At 50.2% G+C, this 18,643-nt stretch overlaps 2 protein-coding genes across 2 annotated transcripts in view; one reads left to right on the forward strand and one right to left on the reverse strand.

Annotated features, from left to right (window-relative positions):
• Positions 1–5,541: 5,541 nt before the first annotated feature.
• On the forward strand, positions 5,542–11,954 carry mgat1b (alpha-1,3-mannosyl-glycoprotein 2-beta-N-acetylglucosaminyltransferase b). Its single transcript, XM_069681459.1, has 2 exons — positions 5,542–6,496; positions 9,701–11,954. Exons 1-2 carry the CDS (start codon positions 5,648–5,650, stop codon positions 10,400–10,402), a joined length of 1,551 nt encoding a protein of 516 aa, XP_069537560.1. The 5' UTR covers positions 5,542–5,647; the 3' UTR covers positions 10,403–11,954.
• A 1,544-nt stretch (positions 11,955–13,498) lies between these two features.
• The window catches only part of ddx39b (DEAD (Asp-Glu-Ala-Asp) box polypeptide 39B), a 10,071-nt gene continuing 4,926 nt past the window's right edge, over positions 13,499–18,643 (reverse strand). The window contains exons 6-10 of the mRNA XM_069681585.1: positions 16,046–16,177; positions 15,780–15,889; positions 15,243–15,387; positions 14,917–15,064; positions 13,499–13,838 (exon numbers count right to left, since the gene is read on the reverse strand). Of these exons, the coding sequence (XP_069537686.1) occupies positions 13,822–13,838; positions 14,917–15,064; positions 15,243–15,387; positions 15,780–15,889; positions 16,046–16,177 (552 nt within the window). The 3' untranslated portion in view covers positions 13,499–13,821. The remainder of the gene's footprint in view (positions 13,839–14,916; positions 15,065–15,242; positions 15,388–15,779; positions 15,890–16,045; positions 16,178–18,643) is intronic.

An 18,643-nucleotide genomic window follows, 5' to 3' on the forward strand; every position in this document is an offset into this window, starting at 1 on the left:
AGTTACACTACAGAGAGAACATTTACACTGTGTTTACTGTGCACTAGTTTTATTTGATGTGTTCGCGTTTGTTCCAACAGGCTGGACTTTGAACAGAAACAGACTCTACAGGAGTCATTTAAAGGGACACTGCAGACAAACACCGTGCCTTTCCTTTGGTTTCAGGTGAAAGCGGAAACAGACAGTCATAAACTGATGATAAATATGATTCGTGTGAGTCATGTGACCAAGCTGGACGGGGTCTGTTGAACTCGCTCAGTATCTGTGACAGGTTCAAGACGTTATCACACAGTCTTGTTGTTTAATAGGATCCTCATTATTATAGAAGCACTGTGAGGAAATTATGCCAGTGATGAATTAACCTGTGATAACACCGGTGTTACAGATTACAACAGAAAAGATTTTTGGTGAAATCTGTAACGCTCTTGCTTTCCTCTGCCATCATCTCGTCAGTGAACTCTCCTCAGTGTCAGGACATGATGTGCTGTTTGTTGAAGTACCGGAGCTCCTGTGACGGATAGACTTTAGCTTTTTCTAAAGGTTGCGGAACCACAAGATTACTGTCAACTAACAGAGCACATGATCAAATGTCAACATTACACAGCAGTCAGACAAACAGCTCAGTAGCATCAGGAGATACCACGGATGTTGTTGTATTAGGGTGGAGAAAGAACACAAGTAGTTTGTGCTGAAATAATTTACTTTCATACATGGCCCACTGATGGAAGCCTTTCATCTGCAGTATATAGTATTATTATGGGCTGGGTGTCTGTGGCGGCGCCCAGTTAGTGACGCGTTTTCCATCAGCCAGCAGTGGTTGGTCTGCCAGAGAGGGTAGGCGGAGCTAAGCGGCTGCTTCTCCGCTCTCTGCAAGTGTTGTGAGTAAACAGTAATCTACTATGGCTGAACAAACAAAGAAAAGATGGATGACTACAGATACAACTTCAACAAGAAGTGAAAATCCAAAGAAGAAGAAACAAACTCGACGCTCAGATGAAGCAAACAGTCTGAAAAGGAAAGCGACCGTCAGCCAGGAAAATCAAGAGTTACAGCCGGAGCCGACCGTGGACGTCTGCTTATCGGGACGTGTGCGCCTGCTATTGTAAATATTACAAATAGAAGTAAACTGAGAACTTCAAGATTATATCTTCAACGTTAGCTAGCTTTAGTTAACATCAGTTAGCTATAGACAATGTTAGCCATCTGTAGGAAATGTTAGCCATCTGTAGGAAATGGTAGCTAGCTTTAGGCAATGTTAGCTAGCTGTAGACAGTGTTAGCTCGCTGTAGACAGTGATAGCTCGCTGTAGACAGTGTTAGCACGCTGTAGACAATGTTAGCTGGCTGTAGACAGTGTTAGCTCGCTGTAGACAGTGATAGCTCGCTGTAGACAGTGTTAGCTCGCTGTAGACAGTGATAGCTCGCTGTAGACAGTGTTAGCACGCTGTAGACAATGTTAGCTGGCTGTAGACAGTGTTAGCTGGCTGTAGACAGTGTTAGCACGCTGTAGACAGTGTTAGCTGGCTGTAGACAGTGTTAGCTCGCTGTAGACAGTGTTAGCACGCTGTAGACAATGTTAGCTCGCTGTAGACAGTGTTAGCTCACTGTAGACAGTGTTAGCTCGCTGTAGACAGTGTTAGCGTGTTAGCTAGCTGTAGACAGTGTTAGCTCGCTGTAGACAGTGTTAGCGTGTTAGCTCGCTGTAGACAGTGATAGCTAGCTGTAGACAGTGTTAGCTAGATGTAGACAGTGTTAGCTCGCTGTAGACAGTGTTAGCGTGTTAGCTCGCCGTAGACAGTGTTAGCTCGCTGTAGACAGTGTTAGCGTGTTAGCTAGCTGTAGACAGTGATAGCTAGCTGTAGACAGTGTTAGCTAGATGTAGACAGTGATAGCTCGCTGTAGACAGTGTTAGCACGCTGTAGACAGTGTTAGCACGCTGTAGACAGTGTTAGCTAGATGTAGACAGTGATAGCTAGATGTAGACAGTGTTAGCTCGCTGTAGACAGTGTTAGCGTGTTAGCTCGCTGTAGACAGTGTTAGCTCGCTGTAGACAGTGTTAGCTCGCTGTAGACAGTGTTAGCGTGTTAGCTCGCTGTAGACAGTGTTAGCTCGCTGTAGACAGTGTTAGCGTGTTAGCTAGCTGTAGACAGTGTTAGCTCGCTGTAGACAGTGTTAGCGTGTTAGCTAGCTGTAGACAGTGATAGCTAGCTGTAGACAGTGTTAGCTAGATGTAGACAGTGATAGCTCGCTGTAGACAGTGTTAGCTAGATGTAGACAGTGTTAGCTCGCTGTAGACAGTGTTAGCTAGATGTAGACAGTGATAGCTCGCTGTAGACAGTGTTAGCATGTTAGCTAGCTGTAGACAGTGTTAGCTCGCTGTAGACAGTGTTAGCGTGTTAGCTAGCTGTAGACAGTGTTAGCTAGCTGTAGACAGTGTTAGCTAGCTATAGACAGTGATAGCTAGCTGTAGTCAGTGTTAGCTAGATGTAGACAGTGATAGCTCGCTGTAGACAGTGTTAGCACGCTGTAGATAGTGTTAGCTCGCTGTAGGCAATGTTAGCTCGCTGTAGACAATGTTAGCATGTTAGCTAGCTGTAGACAGCGTTAGCTCGCTGTAGACAGCGTTAGCTAGCTGTAGACAGTGTTAGCTCGCTGTAGACAGTGTTAGCGTGTTAGCTAGCTGTAGACAGTGTTAGCTCGTTGTAGACAGTGTTAGCGTGTTAGCTAGCTGTAGACAGTGTTAGCTCACTGTAGACAGTGTTAGCGTGTTAGCTAGCTGTAGACAGCGTTAGCTGGACCAGAGAATAAATCAGGTATTTCCCGTGCTGCTCGTCTGTTGTCCTGACTTAATATCGAAAACAATTAGCATTTAATTTGTTCATGTGTTTGTTTATTGATAAACTGCCCGTTTTATTTCTATAAACAAGAGCATCATGGTGATGACCGGCCATGTTGTTTTCATCAGCATGTTTTTGATGTGTCAACTCATTAAATCACTTAAACAGCGAAACGTTCTTTAAAGCTTCTGTTTACTGGAGGATCACAGCCATGTGTAATGTGTGCGCTATAGCGCCACCTTCTGACAGAACAACTCGTAGCACTGAGTGAAGTGTGATTGACGCTGTTTGAAACAAGCTTTATTGACACTTCTTTGTAGTGACATTTAAAACGCGATCTAAACGTGATCCTGTGATGGAAACAAACAGTCTGCTTCTGATCCGGTTTCTTTACCTTCTCTGGACTGCAGTTTGTTTGTGGGAGTAACACCGAGTCTGAGTGTTGGTACAGAAACAATCTGTTTCCCAGAATCCAAAGCGATCTGTTCAGCAGTCAGTAAAAGTCATTCAGCAGTCCATTACCCTGAGATGTTCACGTTACAGGGAGAAGCAGAGAGTAACAGATGGATAACGATGAATCACTGAAGCAGCACCGGATGGCCCTAACCTTTGGTTTACTGAATTATATTCATGTTTTAATGAATGCTCAGTGGTTCTGGTTCTGGTTCTGGTCTTCCCTGAGAAGGACTGGATGCTTCTTTATAGTTACCTCATCTTTTACGACCACATCTGTCAGGACCTAATTTGGTCATGTGGACTCTGTGTACTGCTGAGTAATCCCACATATTTACTGAGTTATTACCCTCTCTCACAGCCTCCTCTCAGGAACAATGGTACCAACAATCAGTGATTCAGTTCTGGTTCTGCCACAGGTCACAGTTTCCCTCCACGTAGCTGCTGGGCAGGAAAAGATGGCAGTATAAACAGTGAATCACTTCCTCTAACTGTTGTAGTGTAGTCAGGTTTAAAGGCTGATGTGTTCTCCGTCTGTGTTCACGTGAGTCACTGATTGTCACACAGACGAGGAGTCCCTCTGGACGTGTGTTCAGTGCACGGCCCCTCCGTCTCTGCGGAGTATCCTGCTTCTCAGAAGCTCTGTAACACTGGCTCGGTCTGTGGTTAACCCTGCCAGCAGCATGAACCGAGCCGCAGAGGGCTGGGCACTGGGGGGTAGGGCTGGGCAATATGACGATATATATGGTTAAAGCGATGAAAACCTCTATCACGTGTTTTACTACGTCGTCTCTCTCGTGATGTCACACGATGCATGTTTACGTTCTAATCGTGGCACGTGGGAGGGACCCTGGAGCGAACCACAGAGGGAGGCGCTGTAACATGGACTTCGTTAAAGTCAGAACTCTTTATTTGATCCACTCAGGATTATCCAAAAATATGCTGTAACACGGTGATTTCATAAGGAATAGTTATTTGTTAAATTACCAGAAAGCACCATATATCGTGGCTTACGTATCGTATATGGGATGTGGGCCATGCGGCCCAGCCTGCTGTGAGAGCTCGCTCTAACAGGCTGACAGGTGCTGACATGTGAGGCTCTGAAATCCTTTAAACTCTTTTCTTTTGACCTTATTTGGAGGAAGAAGAACGTGCACAGCAGCGCCTTTTCATGCAGTAAGAGGAGAAATGTTATGACTGTCGTTAAAGGCTCGTGGTTCAGACGAGGAGGAGGGAGAGAACATTACGGACTCGTGGTCTGAAACCGTTCTCTAAAGAAGTTGTGTACAGAACCAGAACCGTGATCATGTCCCAGCAGTGCTGTTTGTGAGTGAATGAAAGTGTGTGAACATGTTTCCAGCAGAGCCCGGCTGAGGGACAGAGCCTGCTCACCGAGCGCACAGCTCCACAGGCCTACCAGCCGAGCAGACGCCTGCTCGGTGAAATCAGGCTGAACAACACAAGAAATACAACCCTGCTGTTTTTCTGTGTTGATATTTTCAGGCTGAAGTTTGATGAAGTTTGAAGAGAATCCTGCTCATGACAGCGGCCTGACAGACACCAGACGCTCATTATCTAAACACATGTTCACAAACACTTCGGCATCAGGAGGAGCTGGGAGCCAAGCTTCAGCTAACGTTAGCTTAGCATGTGTTTAGGTCCTTCAGTGTTTGTCTTTTACGGGGAGCTGAATTGTCTTCTCTTAAAGTCAAACAGAGCTGTGATTAAAAGCCGTTTCATGTCACACCTCCGTCAGCATCCAGACGGTCACTGACATCCTTCATGTGGCTGATGAAGGTCGTCACGTCCAGGGTCTCAAAGTGACGTGAACGGTGAATGTGATTGACGTGACCTCATCTCTGTGCAGTTATCCTTTCAACGTGTGTGACATCACAGCGTGGTGATGATGTGGTGTGTGTGAGCGCTGTCCTTCGCTCAGTCATGTCTGAAAGCTGCTTCAGCCTGTTGATCTGCTGTTCTCTTGCTCTGTTTCAGGATAATGGCTGAAGGATAACATCCACAGAGCGACGCTCCCTCGACCCAAAGTGACCCCGCTCTTCCCTTCTTTACTCTCGTCTGCTCTTCTTCATCCTCCCCTCGCTGAACCTCGGAGGCCCAGCTCGCTGTGATCACATGGTCTGCATGCATTCCTCAGCAGGATCATGTAAATTCATTAGAAGAGGGTTAAAGATCCTCCTGACGCCCTCCTGACCACGGACAGGATGACTCTCACGTCTGAAACGATGACAATGTGACCCGATCTGTCCGAGTATCTGTAGGATCCTCACTCTGCCTCCTTCACTTGTTCCCTACCTGCAGCCTTTTCCTCTCCCCTCCCTCTCCTCGTGTCGTTGGGCCATGGTTCGTAAGAAAGGCTCTCTAATACTATGTGGCGGTTTCCTGTTTGTTGCGTGGAATGCTCTTCTTCTACTGTATCTGTGGGGTCGCCCCCCCAGCGGCCGCCTTGGGGAGGGCGGAGGAGCTGAGCCAGGAGGGAAGGAGGAGTGGGGGAAAGGAGGTCAGGTCAACCTGGCAGGGGAGGTCATCCGGCTGGCAGAGGAGGTCGAAGTTCAGCTGGAGACCCAGAAAAAGCTGCTGAAGCAGATTGAGAGTCACAGGGCGGTGTGGGCGCGGCAGAGAGACGTGGGGAAGAGAGAGACGGAGGACAGGAAAGAGGTCAAAGAGGAAGCGGTCCAGCAGGAACAGAAGCCTCCACTTCCTGTCAAAGACGCTGGAGAGGACACGGAGCAAACAGACGTGAAACAGACACCGGCTCCGGCTCAGACTGAAGCTGCAGACTCTAAGTTAGAGCAGCAGCAGGCCACTGAAGTGAGGGAGGAGGTGAAGAGCGATAAAGCTCTGACCTCCAGCCCAGACGTCATCATTCCTATCCTGGTCATCGCCTGTGACAGAGTGACGGTGAAACGCAGCCTCGACAAACTCATTCAGTACCGCCCCTCCCCAGAACTCTACCCAATCATCGTCAGCCAGGATTGTGGCCACGCAGAGACGGCTCGTGTGATTGGCTCGTATGGAGAACAGGTGATGCACATCAGGCAGCCGGACCTGGCTGACATCAGAGTCCGGCCCGAGCACAGGAAGTTCCAGGGCTACTACAAGATCTCCCGCCATTACCGCTGGGCGCTCAACCAGGTGTTCAACACGTTCTCCCACTCCACGGTGGTGATCGTGGAGGACGACCTGGAGGTGAGCGCTGACACGCTAATTCTGCTTCAGCTCAGAGGCATACATGTAACCAGAGAGTCAGGGTACAAATATAAATGAATGAACAAATATGTCCGACACCACCGTCCACCGACGCAGAGAGCAGAAGCATTAATGACAACACTATGCATTATTAAAGGGAACCCTCGGCCGTATGCGTCGATAATTTAGGCTCTAAATGACTCACAGGAACGAACAGTGTGTGAATGTCTCAGTAGATGTGTTCATCCTGCAGCAGTGAAACAGGCTGTAACGGCTGCAACATAATCCTTGATGGGTCAAAGGTCGTCCACTAAAAGTTCTTGTTGTTTCCACTGACAGGCTCAGATTGTTCTTCTAAGTGTGTGACAACATGACAGAAAGGATCCCTACAGAGATAGACCTTTTTGTTACAGAGGAAGATGATTGTTTTAACCACACACAGACGTTACATCGCTCTCTGCACACACACCAGACTCCATTCAGAAAAACAGGGATTTTACTCACAGGACACAGGAGCTGCTGCTCTGCTGCTGCATCGATCTGTTAGTGTGTCTGTGTAAATGTGTGACTTTGGTGTTTTAAATGGTTAGGTCACATCTAGAACAATATTTGTGTAACACACAATAACACAAAAAGAAGGCAGCAGGAGACCAACAACTCTGCTGTTAAATGACCGTTTTTGTGAATGGAGTCTGGTGCGTTTGAGAAGAGCGATCCGTAACGTCTGTTTGTGGTTGATAAAAAGCAGAAACAGACTTGTTTTTAAAAAGGTGTGACTCAGTGTGACTCTGTTAGGAGGCCTACCAGCAGCATTCATACTGACCGATGCTACAGACAGTTTCACAGACCAGACACTCTTTACTATTAAAGACTACTTTATATACACAGAATATACTACACATGATGTTCCTCTCCGTAGATCATTGCAGCTGTATGTTTGTCTAAAGGGGAAGAACCCACGTCTTCATCTGTGCACTTTAAACTTCCACAGAGACATGTTGGTGACTCTAAAGAGTGTGGCTGGTCTGAGGAGCTCAGAGTAATTACATGTGGCTCACATTCAGATGTGGGTTAATGATGCCTGGAGCTGCTCCCTCTGCTTCCACATTCGTCTTAAATAATCTTCACTAAAGACGAGTTTCCTGTCAGACAGAAGTTCAGTTCAGAACAATAAGTGAAACGTGCGAGGAGGACGGAGACGTTCAGTGTGCATGTTAGAAAGAGCACACACACGTGCTGCTGCTGAGAGACGTAAACGAGCTGCTTCGACAGCCCAAGTGAACGTTGGGCTGTAAAACGTGCGTCAGCAGCAGGAAACAAGAAACAGGAAATTGAGAGTAGTTTGGACTGTGAGGCGCAGCTGGAGGGAGAAAGTGTTCCCTGTAAATCAGCTTTTATTTCAGCAGCCAGCAAAATCTGGATTTATTTATGGAACTGCTCTGAAGCGGCTTCCTCTTCTCTCTGTGCTCCCACAGACCAACTCAGTCTGTTTGTTCAGAGGACAGGCGCACCAGCACACTGCACGGCAACTCCTCACACACTGTACACAGGGCCTGTCTGCCATGCTCCATGCATGTATGAAGGAGGGGGAGAGGGGGAGAGGGGGAGAGGGAGGGGGAGAGAGAGAGAGGGGGGGTGAGAGAGAGGGAGGGAGGGAGAGGGGGGGAGAGAGAGAGAGAGAGAGGGAGGGAGAGGGAGGGGGTGAGAGAGAGAGGGGGGGTGAGAGAGAGGGAGGGAGGGAGAGGGAGGGGGTGAGAGAGAGAGAGGGAGGGAGGGAGGGGGGGGGAGAGAGGGAGGGGGTGAGAGAGAGAGAGGGAGGGAGAGGGGGGGAGAGAGAGGGGGGGAGAGAGAGGGAGGGAGAGAGGGGGTGAGAGAGAGAGAGAGGGAGGGAGAGGGAGGGGGTGAGGGAGGGAGAGGGAGGGGGTGAGAGAGAGAGGGGGAGGGGGAGGGAGAGGGGGAGGGGGAGGGAGGGGGAGGGAGAGGGGGAGGGGGAGGGAGAGGGAGAGAGAGGGGGAGAGAGAGAGAGGGAGGGAGAGGGAGGGGGTGAGAGAGAGAGAGAGGGAGGGAGAGGGAGGGGGTGAGAGAGAGAGGGAGGGAGAGGGGGGGAGAGGGGGGAGAGGGGGTGAGAGAGGGGGAGAGAGAGAGAGAGGGAGGGAGAGGGAGGGGGGGAGAGAGAGAGAGAGGGGGGGGGGGGGTGAGAGAGAGGGAGCCTGGGAGAGACGAGTGCGGTGCTTGTAAAAGTCCTCTGCAGGAACATGTTTGGAGCTGCAGAGATCATGTTGACATGAAGAGAGCACAGCTGTCACATACGTGCACAACATCTGCAGGTGACTCCAACTTTACGAGAACCTTTCAGACTTTGTCACGTCATCGATGACGTCATCGATGACGTCATCGCTGACTTTATCGATGTCCTCGACGCGCAGAGCTCTGGATGTTGTTCACTCGACTTCGTTGATCTGACAGCTGCAGTCACCAGTGTTAAGATTGTTTCAGATGAAGCCTGCTGTGTTTCTGACAGACTGTGGACAGCTGTAGGTCCAGGTGTGAACGCACCCAAGGTGCACAGAGATGTGATCACACCTGAAGGAGCCCCTGATCACCTGATTGAAATGTGAAGCAACGAGGCGTAGCCACAAGCTCATAACGTGAGTCTGTGTTCACTTCACGCCGCTCAGTTCACTTGAGAGTGTAAAGGAGGATGATGAGCACCTTCAGCTTCACTGAAACACATGCTGCTTAAAGACAAGAGGTCATCAGGTCACTATGGATACCAAATGTCCTGAACATGTGTTGAACCATCTGAGGGACAGAGCCCAGTCTCCCTCCCAGGATCAGAGCTAAACCCTCCTCCTTAAGCTGCTTTGTGTTTGTCGGGACTCAGGCTGCAGGTGAATCAGGACAGGTGGACTGATCACATCACTGTCCTCCCCAACAGTGTCACATTACCCAGAATCCACTGGGGCTCTGACCTGCCTGGGGACATGAGTGGGTGTGGCGTCCCAGGACGTCTTAAACTGTTTGTCTTTGTTGCTGAATGTTTAATCAACATGTTAACTTAGAAGAAAGCCGAGTTGTTCTGTAGAGGCTGCTGAGCGAAGCAGAAACATGTTTTAAACCAGTGAAGTGAAGACGAGTCAGAGAGCTCTCCTCCTCTCTGCTCGTGTTCCTTCCTTCTCACTCCTGTTCTCCTCCCTCCTCCAGGTGGCTCCGGACTTCTTTGAGTATTTCCGGGCCCTGTACCCGATCCTGCGCTCGGACCCCTCCCTGCTGTGTGTGTCTGCCTGGAACGATAACGGCAGAGATGCGTTGGTGGATCCTTCCAAAGCGGAGCTCCTCTACAGGACTGACTTCTTCCCCGGCCTGGGCTGGATGCTGCTGAAGGAGATGTGGGATGAACTGGAGCCTAAATGGCCGTCGGCCTTCTGGGACGACTGGATGCGTCAACCGGAGCAGAAGAAGGACCGCTCCTGCGTCCGGCCCGAGATCTCCCGGACGATCACGTTCGGCAGGAAAGGCGTCAGTTTAGGTCAGTTCTTCGACCAGTACCTGCGCTACATTAAGCTCAACACGGAGTTTGTGCCTTTTACCAAACTGGACCTGTCTTATCTGCTGAAGGACAAGTATGAGGTGACGTTTATCAAAGAGGTTTACAGCGCCCCCCTGGTCAAGATCGAGGACCTGCAACAGGGAGGCAGCTTAAAGGGTCCCGGGCCGTACCGGGTCCAGTACTCCAGCCGGGACAGTTTTAAAGTCTTTGCCCGAAATCTGGGCGTGATGGACGACCTGAAGTCTGGAGTCCCTCGTACAGGCTACAGGGGCGTGGTCAGCTTCCTGTACCGCGGGCGGAGGGTGTTCCTGGCCCCTCCTGAGGGCTGGACTCATTACGATGTCAGCTGGAGCTGAGAGAGCGCCGGCTCAGGCACTGTGACGGTGTCAAAGAGGGACTCAGAGGAGCGTCCTCTCAGACCAAAGAATATCAGCTGACAGCAGCTCGGAGGTGACGGCCCGTCTGAGGGAAGCTTCGACAACAAGGTGCTCGTTCAACGGCAGCACAGACTTCACAAACAAACTTTAGGGAAGAACTAACGGCTATCGGCCACGTGCCTTGCTTTCTGGGCCCGTCTGTGTCTGGTGTGTTTTTTTATCCCTGTGACTGAACCGTCACGTCAGAGGTGTGGAGCGATGTGAGAGGGGGCCGGGAGCAGGACACTGAGGATGTTTCAGAACCTGGAGACTCAAAGTGTATTAAACATGTCAGAAGCTGTTATTGATCCGATCATGTTGCTGTTTAAATCTATTAAACTAATCAGGAGCAGAGGAGTGTGTGAGGAGCAGCGTGACGCAGTGGGTGGAGACAGGAGGCATCAGGGCTGAGCAGAGTTTATATGAAGCCCTGATGGTTCACGTTAAAGAGGCTGGAGTCACACCGCACAGAGGAGCCTGGCTGAGCAGCAGCAGGAGCATGAGCAGAGCTGTTCCTGGGTCCGTTCGTCTGAGTTTCAGAGCTGCAGGTTCACAGATTCATGAAGGCGATCTGTGAAGAGAACAAAGTCCAAGGTTGAAGCAATCAGGGGAAGGTCGACTTTGTTCTCACGGCAGCTTCATCGCCGTTTACCTTCAGTCACTTTTTTCATCGTCATTATTTCAATGTTATTCTCAACAGCTCGACTGTAACATGAAGTCTTTATCTGTAACATTTCAGTGTGTTTGGAACGTTTAACGTTTAACGTGACTTCATTCTCTACATATCAACGTTTTCATTTCACCTGTTTGACTTTTCCGGATGTTTGAATCTCAACATTTTAAATTTATTCTAAAAAGCAAAAAGATCAAAGTCCCTCTGAACGTCTGCCGCTTGGCCCCGCGTCGTGCTCCGCGGTGTTCCTGCTCTGCCTCACGCTCCTCTGTACCACAGGCTCACTCCACAGTGTGCAGAGTCAGTGTCAGTGTGTGCCCGAAGGTTTCAGTCAGACACACCTGACCTGACCTGACCTGACCCCTCTGTGTGAGGCCTTCATGGTCGACGTGCTGCTCCGGCTGCTCCCTGATCTTGAACTGACTGAAGGATGAAGAGTCTCTGCTGTGCGAGGCCCGCAGGCTCCCTGACTCCGTGTTGATATGAAGGTGAAACTGTAACATGAAGATTTTTCAGATGATTTAACTTTAACATGTTTGTAGCTGCAGATGAGATTGACACCTGATTAAACTGATGATTTACCTGTTGTAACTCCATGACGCCCACACCTGTGGTGGCGGGCTCCGGCGTGATGGAAACCTGATTGTTTCTCATCATGACGGCAGACGAGCGGCAGAGACGCGATTATCACTGTACTGTAATCAGCTGTGGGAGATCATCAATGACACTGATCAGCTCCCACGTCTGTATGGTGATGTGTTCACTGCCTGATGTGTTTATAACTTTAATACAGTATAAATAAAATCAACTATTTTGATATCTGTCCACACGCTCACAGAGTCACTCTTTCATTCAGCGACCGAGGCTGCGACTGACCCACGAGAAGACGTCTCGTCCTGATCGACCTCTGCTGCTCTGACCTTCAGAGCCTGAATCCAGATGTTCCAGCAGATGTTTACATGCCACATATTCAGGGGCGACACCTCGTCTGAGCCCCCTGCAGCTCAGCCTGACAGGAACTCAGCGATGCAGCCTAAACTCTGCTGTAGAACCAGAAGCTATATAAGCAGTAACAAAGCCACTGTGACCCCCGGCTCCGCGGAGGGCCGATTTACAGCTTCGATATGGTCACTTGGCCGTCGCCATCTTGTTTTTTTTGGAGCCACATGTGGACGAGAGGGTGGAGCTGGAAGAGGGGCCAACATGACGTTATCAGCTCACACTGCTGCTAGCTTGGTTCACACGGTGCAGCCATAACTCACAGGCACTGTATTATTAATTGGAATGCTAATGTAGGCTAGCTAAAAGAACAAGGTGCACAGGCTGAGAAGAAGAACAGCTGACTCCTCTGTCAGTCACTACATGAACACCGTGCTGAGAGAGATGAGGAGCATTTTCTCATAGACTTCTATAGGACCACATGAGGACATTAGAAGGAGCCCCATGTATATATATATATATATTATTACACACAGTCTGACAGAGGGCCTGTAAAACACTGCTGCTCAGTTACTCTTTAAGCAGCAGTATTAAAAACCAAAATGATTCAGGTGAGAGTTTCAGCAGGTGGAGGAGCCGCTGCACGTCGAGCCGGCTGATGGAGACCCTACAGAACGTGCCGACAGCCCTCTCATGAGCCAGCGAGAGGTCAGCCGCAGGAGAGACGCAGTAACTGGTGGAGGAGATAACAAAAAGAAAACACTGACGTGGTTAAAAAGTGAGCTGTGATCAGCACTTCTGTCTGCTTCCTGTCCTCATCCACTTCCTGTTTCACAAACATGTTAGCTGCTTCAGCCTCACAGGCGGTGGGAACTCATCCGTGCTCACGTGCTCCTCACATGGTGTGTTTCCTGCGTGAGGAAGTCCTTCTTTCACTCCTGTGTTCACGAGCGTGGAATCTAACTCCTGAAAGAAGCTGCTGACTTTGATCGATCACAAGTTCAACCTGAAGGTTTCAGCTGCATCAGGAGAGTCACTAACACCACCAACATATCGCTGCACCCGGCTGGTGTTCAGCAGATTCATCTAATACCACATGACAAACTACATGTCAGCTAAATATTGATGTACAACACTTTCATAAAAAGTTTCTCACAATTCCCACAGCCCTTAAATGCAGCAGAGTACTACAGCTGTTCAGACTAATGTACAGGTCATGTTCGACAGACTGGAGCCAAGCACTGAGTCAGGATTAGCCTACTGCTAGCATGCAGTGTTCTCCTGCTTGAATCACTGGCTACATATAGACTAACATAGTCCCCACTACACGCACCTCGTGCCGTGTTCAGGGACTCACCTGATGTCACAGAGTTCTACGAGCAGACGTTCTTGGTGCTTTGGTTAACATGAAGAACACAGAGAGACTCCATCAGGCAGACGGGTTTATTATCCACACAGCAGGGAACAGTGTTTAGTCATGGCTGCTTCTGCCTCTGCTCTCACACCTACAGTCCAGCAGTCTCATACAACAACTACAAATCTAAATTAAATATGAATATGAACAAATAAAACATTCTTAGATAAAGTCAGGCCTGATCCCCAGCAGGGGGAGCTGTGACAACACGACCAGGAAACGTCTTCAGAGACTCTGTGTGACACGCCGGGGTCACGTGAGCTCAGCGTGCCTCCGTCAGAGTCAAACTGTAATACAAAGTGAGGGTGAGACACACGGGGGGCGACGGCTCGTCTATCGGGCCGGTTCAACTGCAGAGACACGGGGGGGGAGAGAGGGAGAGGGAGGGGGGAGAGAGAGAGGGAGAGGGAGGGGGGAGAGAGAGAGGGAGAGGGAGGGGGGAGAGAGAGAGAGAGAGAGAGAGGGGGAGAGAGAGGGAGAGGAGGGAGGGGGAGAGAGAGGGAGAGAGAGAGAGGGGGAGAGAGAGGGAGAGGAGGGAGGGGGAGAGAGAGGGAGAGGAGGGAGGGAGAGAGAGGGAGAGGAGGGAGGGAGAGAGAGAGGGGGAGGGAGAGAGAGAGAGAGGGAGAGGAGGGAGGGGGAGAGAGAGGGAGAGGAGGGAGGGGGAGGGAGAGAGAGAGGGGGAGGGAGGGGGAGAGAGAGGGAGAGGAGGGAGGGAGAGAGAGAGAGAGGGGTAAGTGAAGGGGCACTGAGAATTAACCTTAAAGCTTAACAGTATTTTTTAATGTACGTCCTCTTTTTTTAAACATATTTGGGCTCTAAATGACTCACAGGAACAAACAGGTGTGAATGTCTCCAGTAGACGTGTTCATCCTGCAGCAGGTAAACAGGCTGTAATGGCTGCAACATAATCCTTGATGGGTCAAAGGTCGTCCACTAAAAGTTCTTGTTGTTTCCACTGACAGGCTCAGATTGTTATTCTAAGTGTGTGACAACATGACAGAAAGGATCCCTACAGAGATAGACCTTTTTGTTACAGAGGAAGATGATTGTTTTAACCACACACAGACGTTACATCGCTCTCTGCACACACACCAGACTCCATTCAGAAAAACAGGGATTTAAGCTGTCAGGACATGTTAACTGCAGGTCTGCTGCTGCCTTGATCTGTGTTTTTGTGTTCAATCAGAGCCCACATTTAAAACACATTAGAACACAAACAGACTGCGGCAGCAGCAGAGCGGCTCCTGTGTCCTGTGAGCTAAAATCACTGCTTTTATCAATGAATGAATGAACACATCTACTGGAGACTTTCACACACTGTTTGTACATGTTAATTATTCAGACCCTAAAACATATAAAAGTAGGGCCCAGATTTAAAGATGCCAGAACTCCCCTTTAAATAGAAACGGTGACTCAACGAGGACCTACTGTAGGAGGAGATGTCGATCTCGTCTGGCAGCTCGCTGATGTTCACCTCGAAGCGGTCCTGGACGTCGTTGAGCGTTCGGGCGTCGCCTTCATCAGACACAAATGTGATGGCCAGACCCTTCGTGCCGAACCTGCCCGCCCGAGCCACCTGCAGACACACACACCTGATTATTATGTTTCTTAGTATGAATGAGCCCATTAACAAAGCGTGTGTATCTCCTGTGTATTACAGCATGATATATATCTCCCTCCCTCTGTGCCACAGAGCGCCATCATCAAACATGTCAATGAGTTACAGTCAGTCTGATGCAGTGTGCCAGCCTCACCCTGTGCAGGTAGGTGTCTGAGTCTTCTGGCATGTCGTAGTTGAAGGCGATGTTGACCCTCTCGATGTCCATCCCTCGTCCAAACAGGTTTGTGGCCACCAGGATTCTCCTCTGGAAGTCTTTGAACTGCTGGTACCGAGACAGACTGAACACAGTGGGATGGATCATTAGATCTCCAGCAGTGCAAATCAATGACAACCTCTGACTGGATGAAAGACACAACCAGGAGTGAGAGGAGCCGGCAGCAGAGACGGTTTATTCTGACAGAACAGAGTCTAAAGGACGTAGAAGTTATAATCCTAAAACCTGAACATATGTTAAGTTTAAAATCTCTAAAGACAAAGTGAAGCTACTGTTCGATAATGGAGACACGTTAATATGTTCCTCTGACACGGTCAAATCACATGAAGAACACTGACAGACGAGGTGAAACTAAATCCAAGTCAGACCATCTCTGAAATCCGTCCGATGACCTCTAACTCTAACACACCATCCTGTGTTGCTGTGGAGTGTGTGTTCCCTGGGTGTGATCTTTACCGTTCCTCCTGAGGCATCCCTCGATGGATGGCGATGGCCGGAAAGTTCTGCTCCAACAGCAGCTGAGCGAGCGCGACGCAGCGCTGCACCGACTTCACAAAGATCACCACCTGATCGACAGAAACAAACCTCAGCGTCATCCTCACGTGCCAACCATCAAGAGTCTGTGTCACAAAACAGACACGACTATAGATCACAGCAGCATAACGTGGTATTGATCATTGATCGTCAGTTTCTTGCTTGTACTCTGGTGTAGGACTGAGCACCTGGTTGAACTCGAGCGCGTCCAGCAGGTCGAACAGCTTCCTGTTCTTCTCGTTGTCCTTCAGCTTGACGTAGTACTGCTGCAGCCCGTGCAGAGTCAGCTTCGTCTCATCGTCCACAAAGATTTCCATCGGCTGCAGCAGGCGGGAGGTGTACAGGGTTAGGGGGGGTCAGGGAGTGAAGGAAGGACATGAGGGGGGGATAAGGGCGTGTGGACGTTTCACAGGACAGATAAACAAAGCAGAGTTTAAGGTCTGAGGGAGAGGGAGTGCAGGGAGAGAGTGACCATGTGACAGAGGAGGGCAAACTCACACACACACACGCACACGCACACGCACACACACACACACACACACACACACACACACACACACACACACACACACACACACACACACACACACACACACACACACACACACACACACACACACACACACACCAGGCAGATCAGGTCGACAGAAACGCTCCTGAGATTAAAGTAAAAACTAACTGACTCCTGATCTGTGCTCACTGTCTGCTCCACCGTCACCTCAGACTCACAGCATCCACCAGGTAGGACCCACCAACCCATGCATCAACCGCAGCTGCCTGCAGAGGGTCTCATGCACCGCTGCACCTCACCATGTGATCCACACCATGTCGGAGAGCGGTTAAATAAATACATAAATAATAATTAACTAAAGCCGACAGTCCAAACACGAGTTATGTCACAGAGAAGCAGCACATGACAGCTGGAACCAGAGACCTCGTGGCATTCATCCGTCATCTTAACTGACACTGGGATGCACGATGATGTTGGCTCGTCATCACAGCTCCACGTCAGAGATCTCTTTGTGTCAGAGACAGTACGAAGAAAAACATGTCTACCACAGTGTGTTTTGCACTGGGGGAGTGACTGAAGACGTGGAGCTGCTTCTGACTCTAGGAGCCGTCAGAGTTTCATCTGTTGTCTGTAACCTTCAGGGACGGATCAGTGTTCCAGATTAACCTGCTGTCTGTTCCAGATTAAAGGATCGGGCTGTATAATATCTGTTGTTTCTTAATGCTGATGTGAAGACGTGCAGGACACAGCAGCATGAAGACGTGCAGGACACAGCAGCACGAAGACGTGCAGGACACAGCAGCATGAAGAGGCTGCAGGACACAGCAGCACGAAGACGTGCAGGACACAGCAGCATGAAGAGGCTGCAGGACACAGCAGCATGAAGACGTGCAGGACACAGCAGCATGAAGACGTGCAGGACACAGCAGCATGAAGAGGCTGCAGGACACAGCAGCATGAAGAGGCTGCAGGACACAGCAGCATGAAGACGTGCAGGACACAGCAGCATGAAGAGGCTGCAGGACGCAGCAGCATGAAGACGTGCAGGACGCAGCAGCATGAAGACGTGCAGGACACAGCAGCATGAAGAGGCTGCAGGACACAGCAGCATGAAGACGTGCAGGACACAGCAGCATGAAGACGTGCAGGACACAGCAGCATGAAGAGGCTGCAGGACACAGCAGCATGAAGAGGCTGCAGGACACAGCAGCATGAAGACGTGCAGGACACAGCAGCAGGACACAGCAGCATGAAGACGTGCAGGACACAGCAGCATGAAGACGTGCAGGACACAGCAGCATGAAGACGTGCAGGACGCAGCAGCATGAAGACGTGCAGGACACAGCAGCATGAAGAGGCTGCAGGACACAGCAGCATGAAGAGGCTGCAGGACACAGCAGCATGAAGACGTGCAGGACACAGCAGCATGAAGAGGCTGCAGGACACAGCAGCATGAAGACGTGCAGGACACAGCAGCATGAAGAGGCTGCAGGACGCAGCAGCATGAAGACGTGCAGGACGCAGCAGCATGAAGACGTGCAGGACGCAGCAGCATGAAGACGTGCAGGACACAGCAGCATGAAGAGGCTGCAGGACACAGCAGCATGAAGACGTGCAGGACGCAGCAGCATGAAGACGTGCAGGACGCAGCAGCATGAAGACGTGCAGGACACAGCAGCATGAAGACGTGCAGGACACAGCAGCATGAAGACGTGCAGGACACAGCAGCATGAAGAGGCTGCAGGACACAGCAGCATGAAGACGTGCAGGACACAGCAGCATGAAGACGTGCAGGACACAGCAGCATGAAGAGGCTGCAGGACACAGCAGCATGAAGAGGCTGCAGGACACAGCAGCATGAAGACGTGCAGGACACAGCAGCATGAAGACGTGCAGGACACAGCAGCATGAAGAGGCTGCAGGACACAGCAGCATGAAGAGGCTGCAGGACACAGCAGCATGAAGACGTGCAGGACACAGCAGCATGAAGAGGCTGCAGGACACAGCAGCATGAAGAGGCTGCAGGACACAGCAGCATGAAGACGTGCAGGACACAGCAGCATGAAGAGGCTGCAGGACACAGCAGCATGAAGAGGCTGCAGGACACAGCAGCATGAAGACGTGCAGGACACAGCAGCATGAAGAGGCTGCAGGACACAGCAGCATGAAGACGTGCAGGACACAGCAGCATGAAGACGTGCAGGACACAGCAGCATGAAGACGTGCAGGACACAGCAGCATGAAGAGGCTGCAGGACACAGCAGCATGAAGACGT

Source organism: Semicossyphus pulcher, unplaced genomic scaffold, assembly GCF_022749685.1.
Source record: "Semicossyphus pulcher isolate SPU_LCO1_2020_fin unplaced genomic scaffold, fSemPul1.0.p SCAF_5, whole genome shotgun sequence".
NCBI classification, from domain to species: domain Eukaryota; kingdom Metazoa; phylum Chordata; class Actinopteri; order Labriformes; family Labridae; genus Semicossyphus; species Semicossyphus pulcher.

Coding starts and splice junctions, on each gene's coding strand:
- mgat1b (XM_069681459.1), top strand. CDS start 5,648: ATGGTTCGTAAGAAAGGCTCTCTAATACTATGTGGCGGTTTCCTGTTT. Junction 6,497..9,700: donor TCGTGGAGGACGACCTGGAG/GTGAGCGCTGAC, acceptor TCCCTCCTCCAG/GTGGCTCCGGACTTCTTTGA.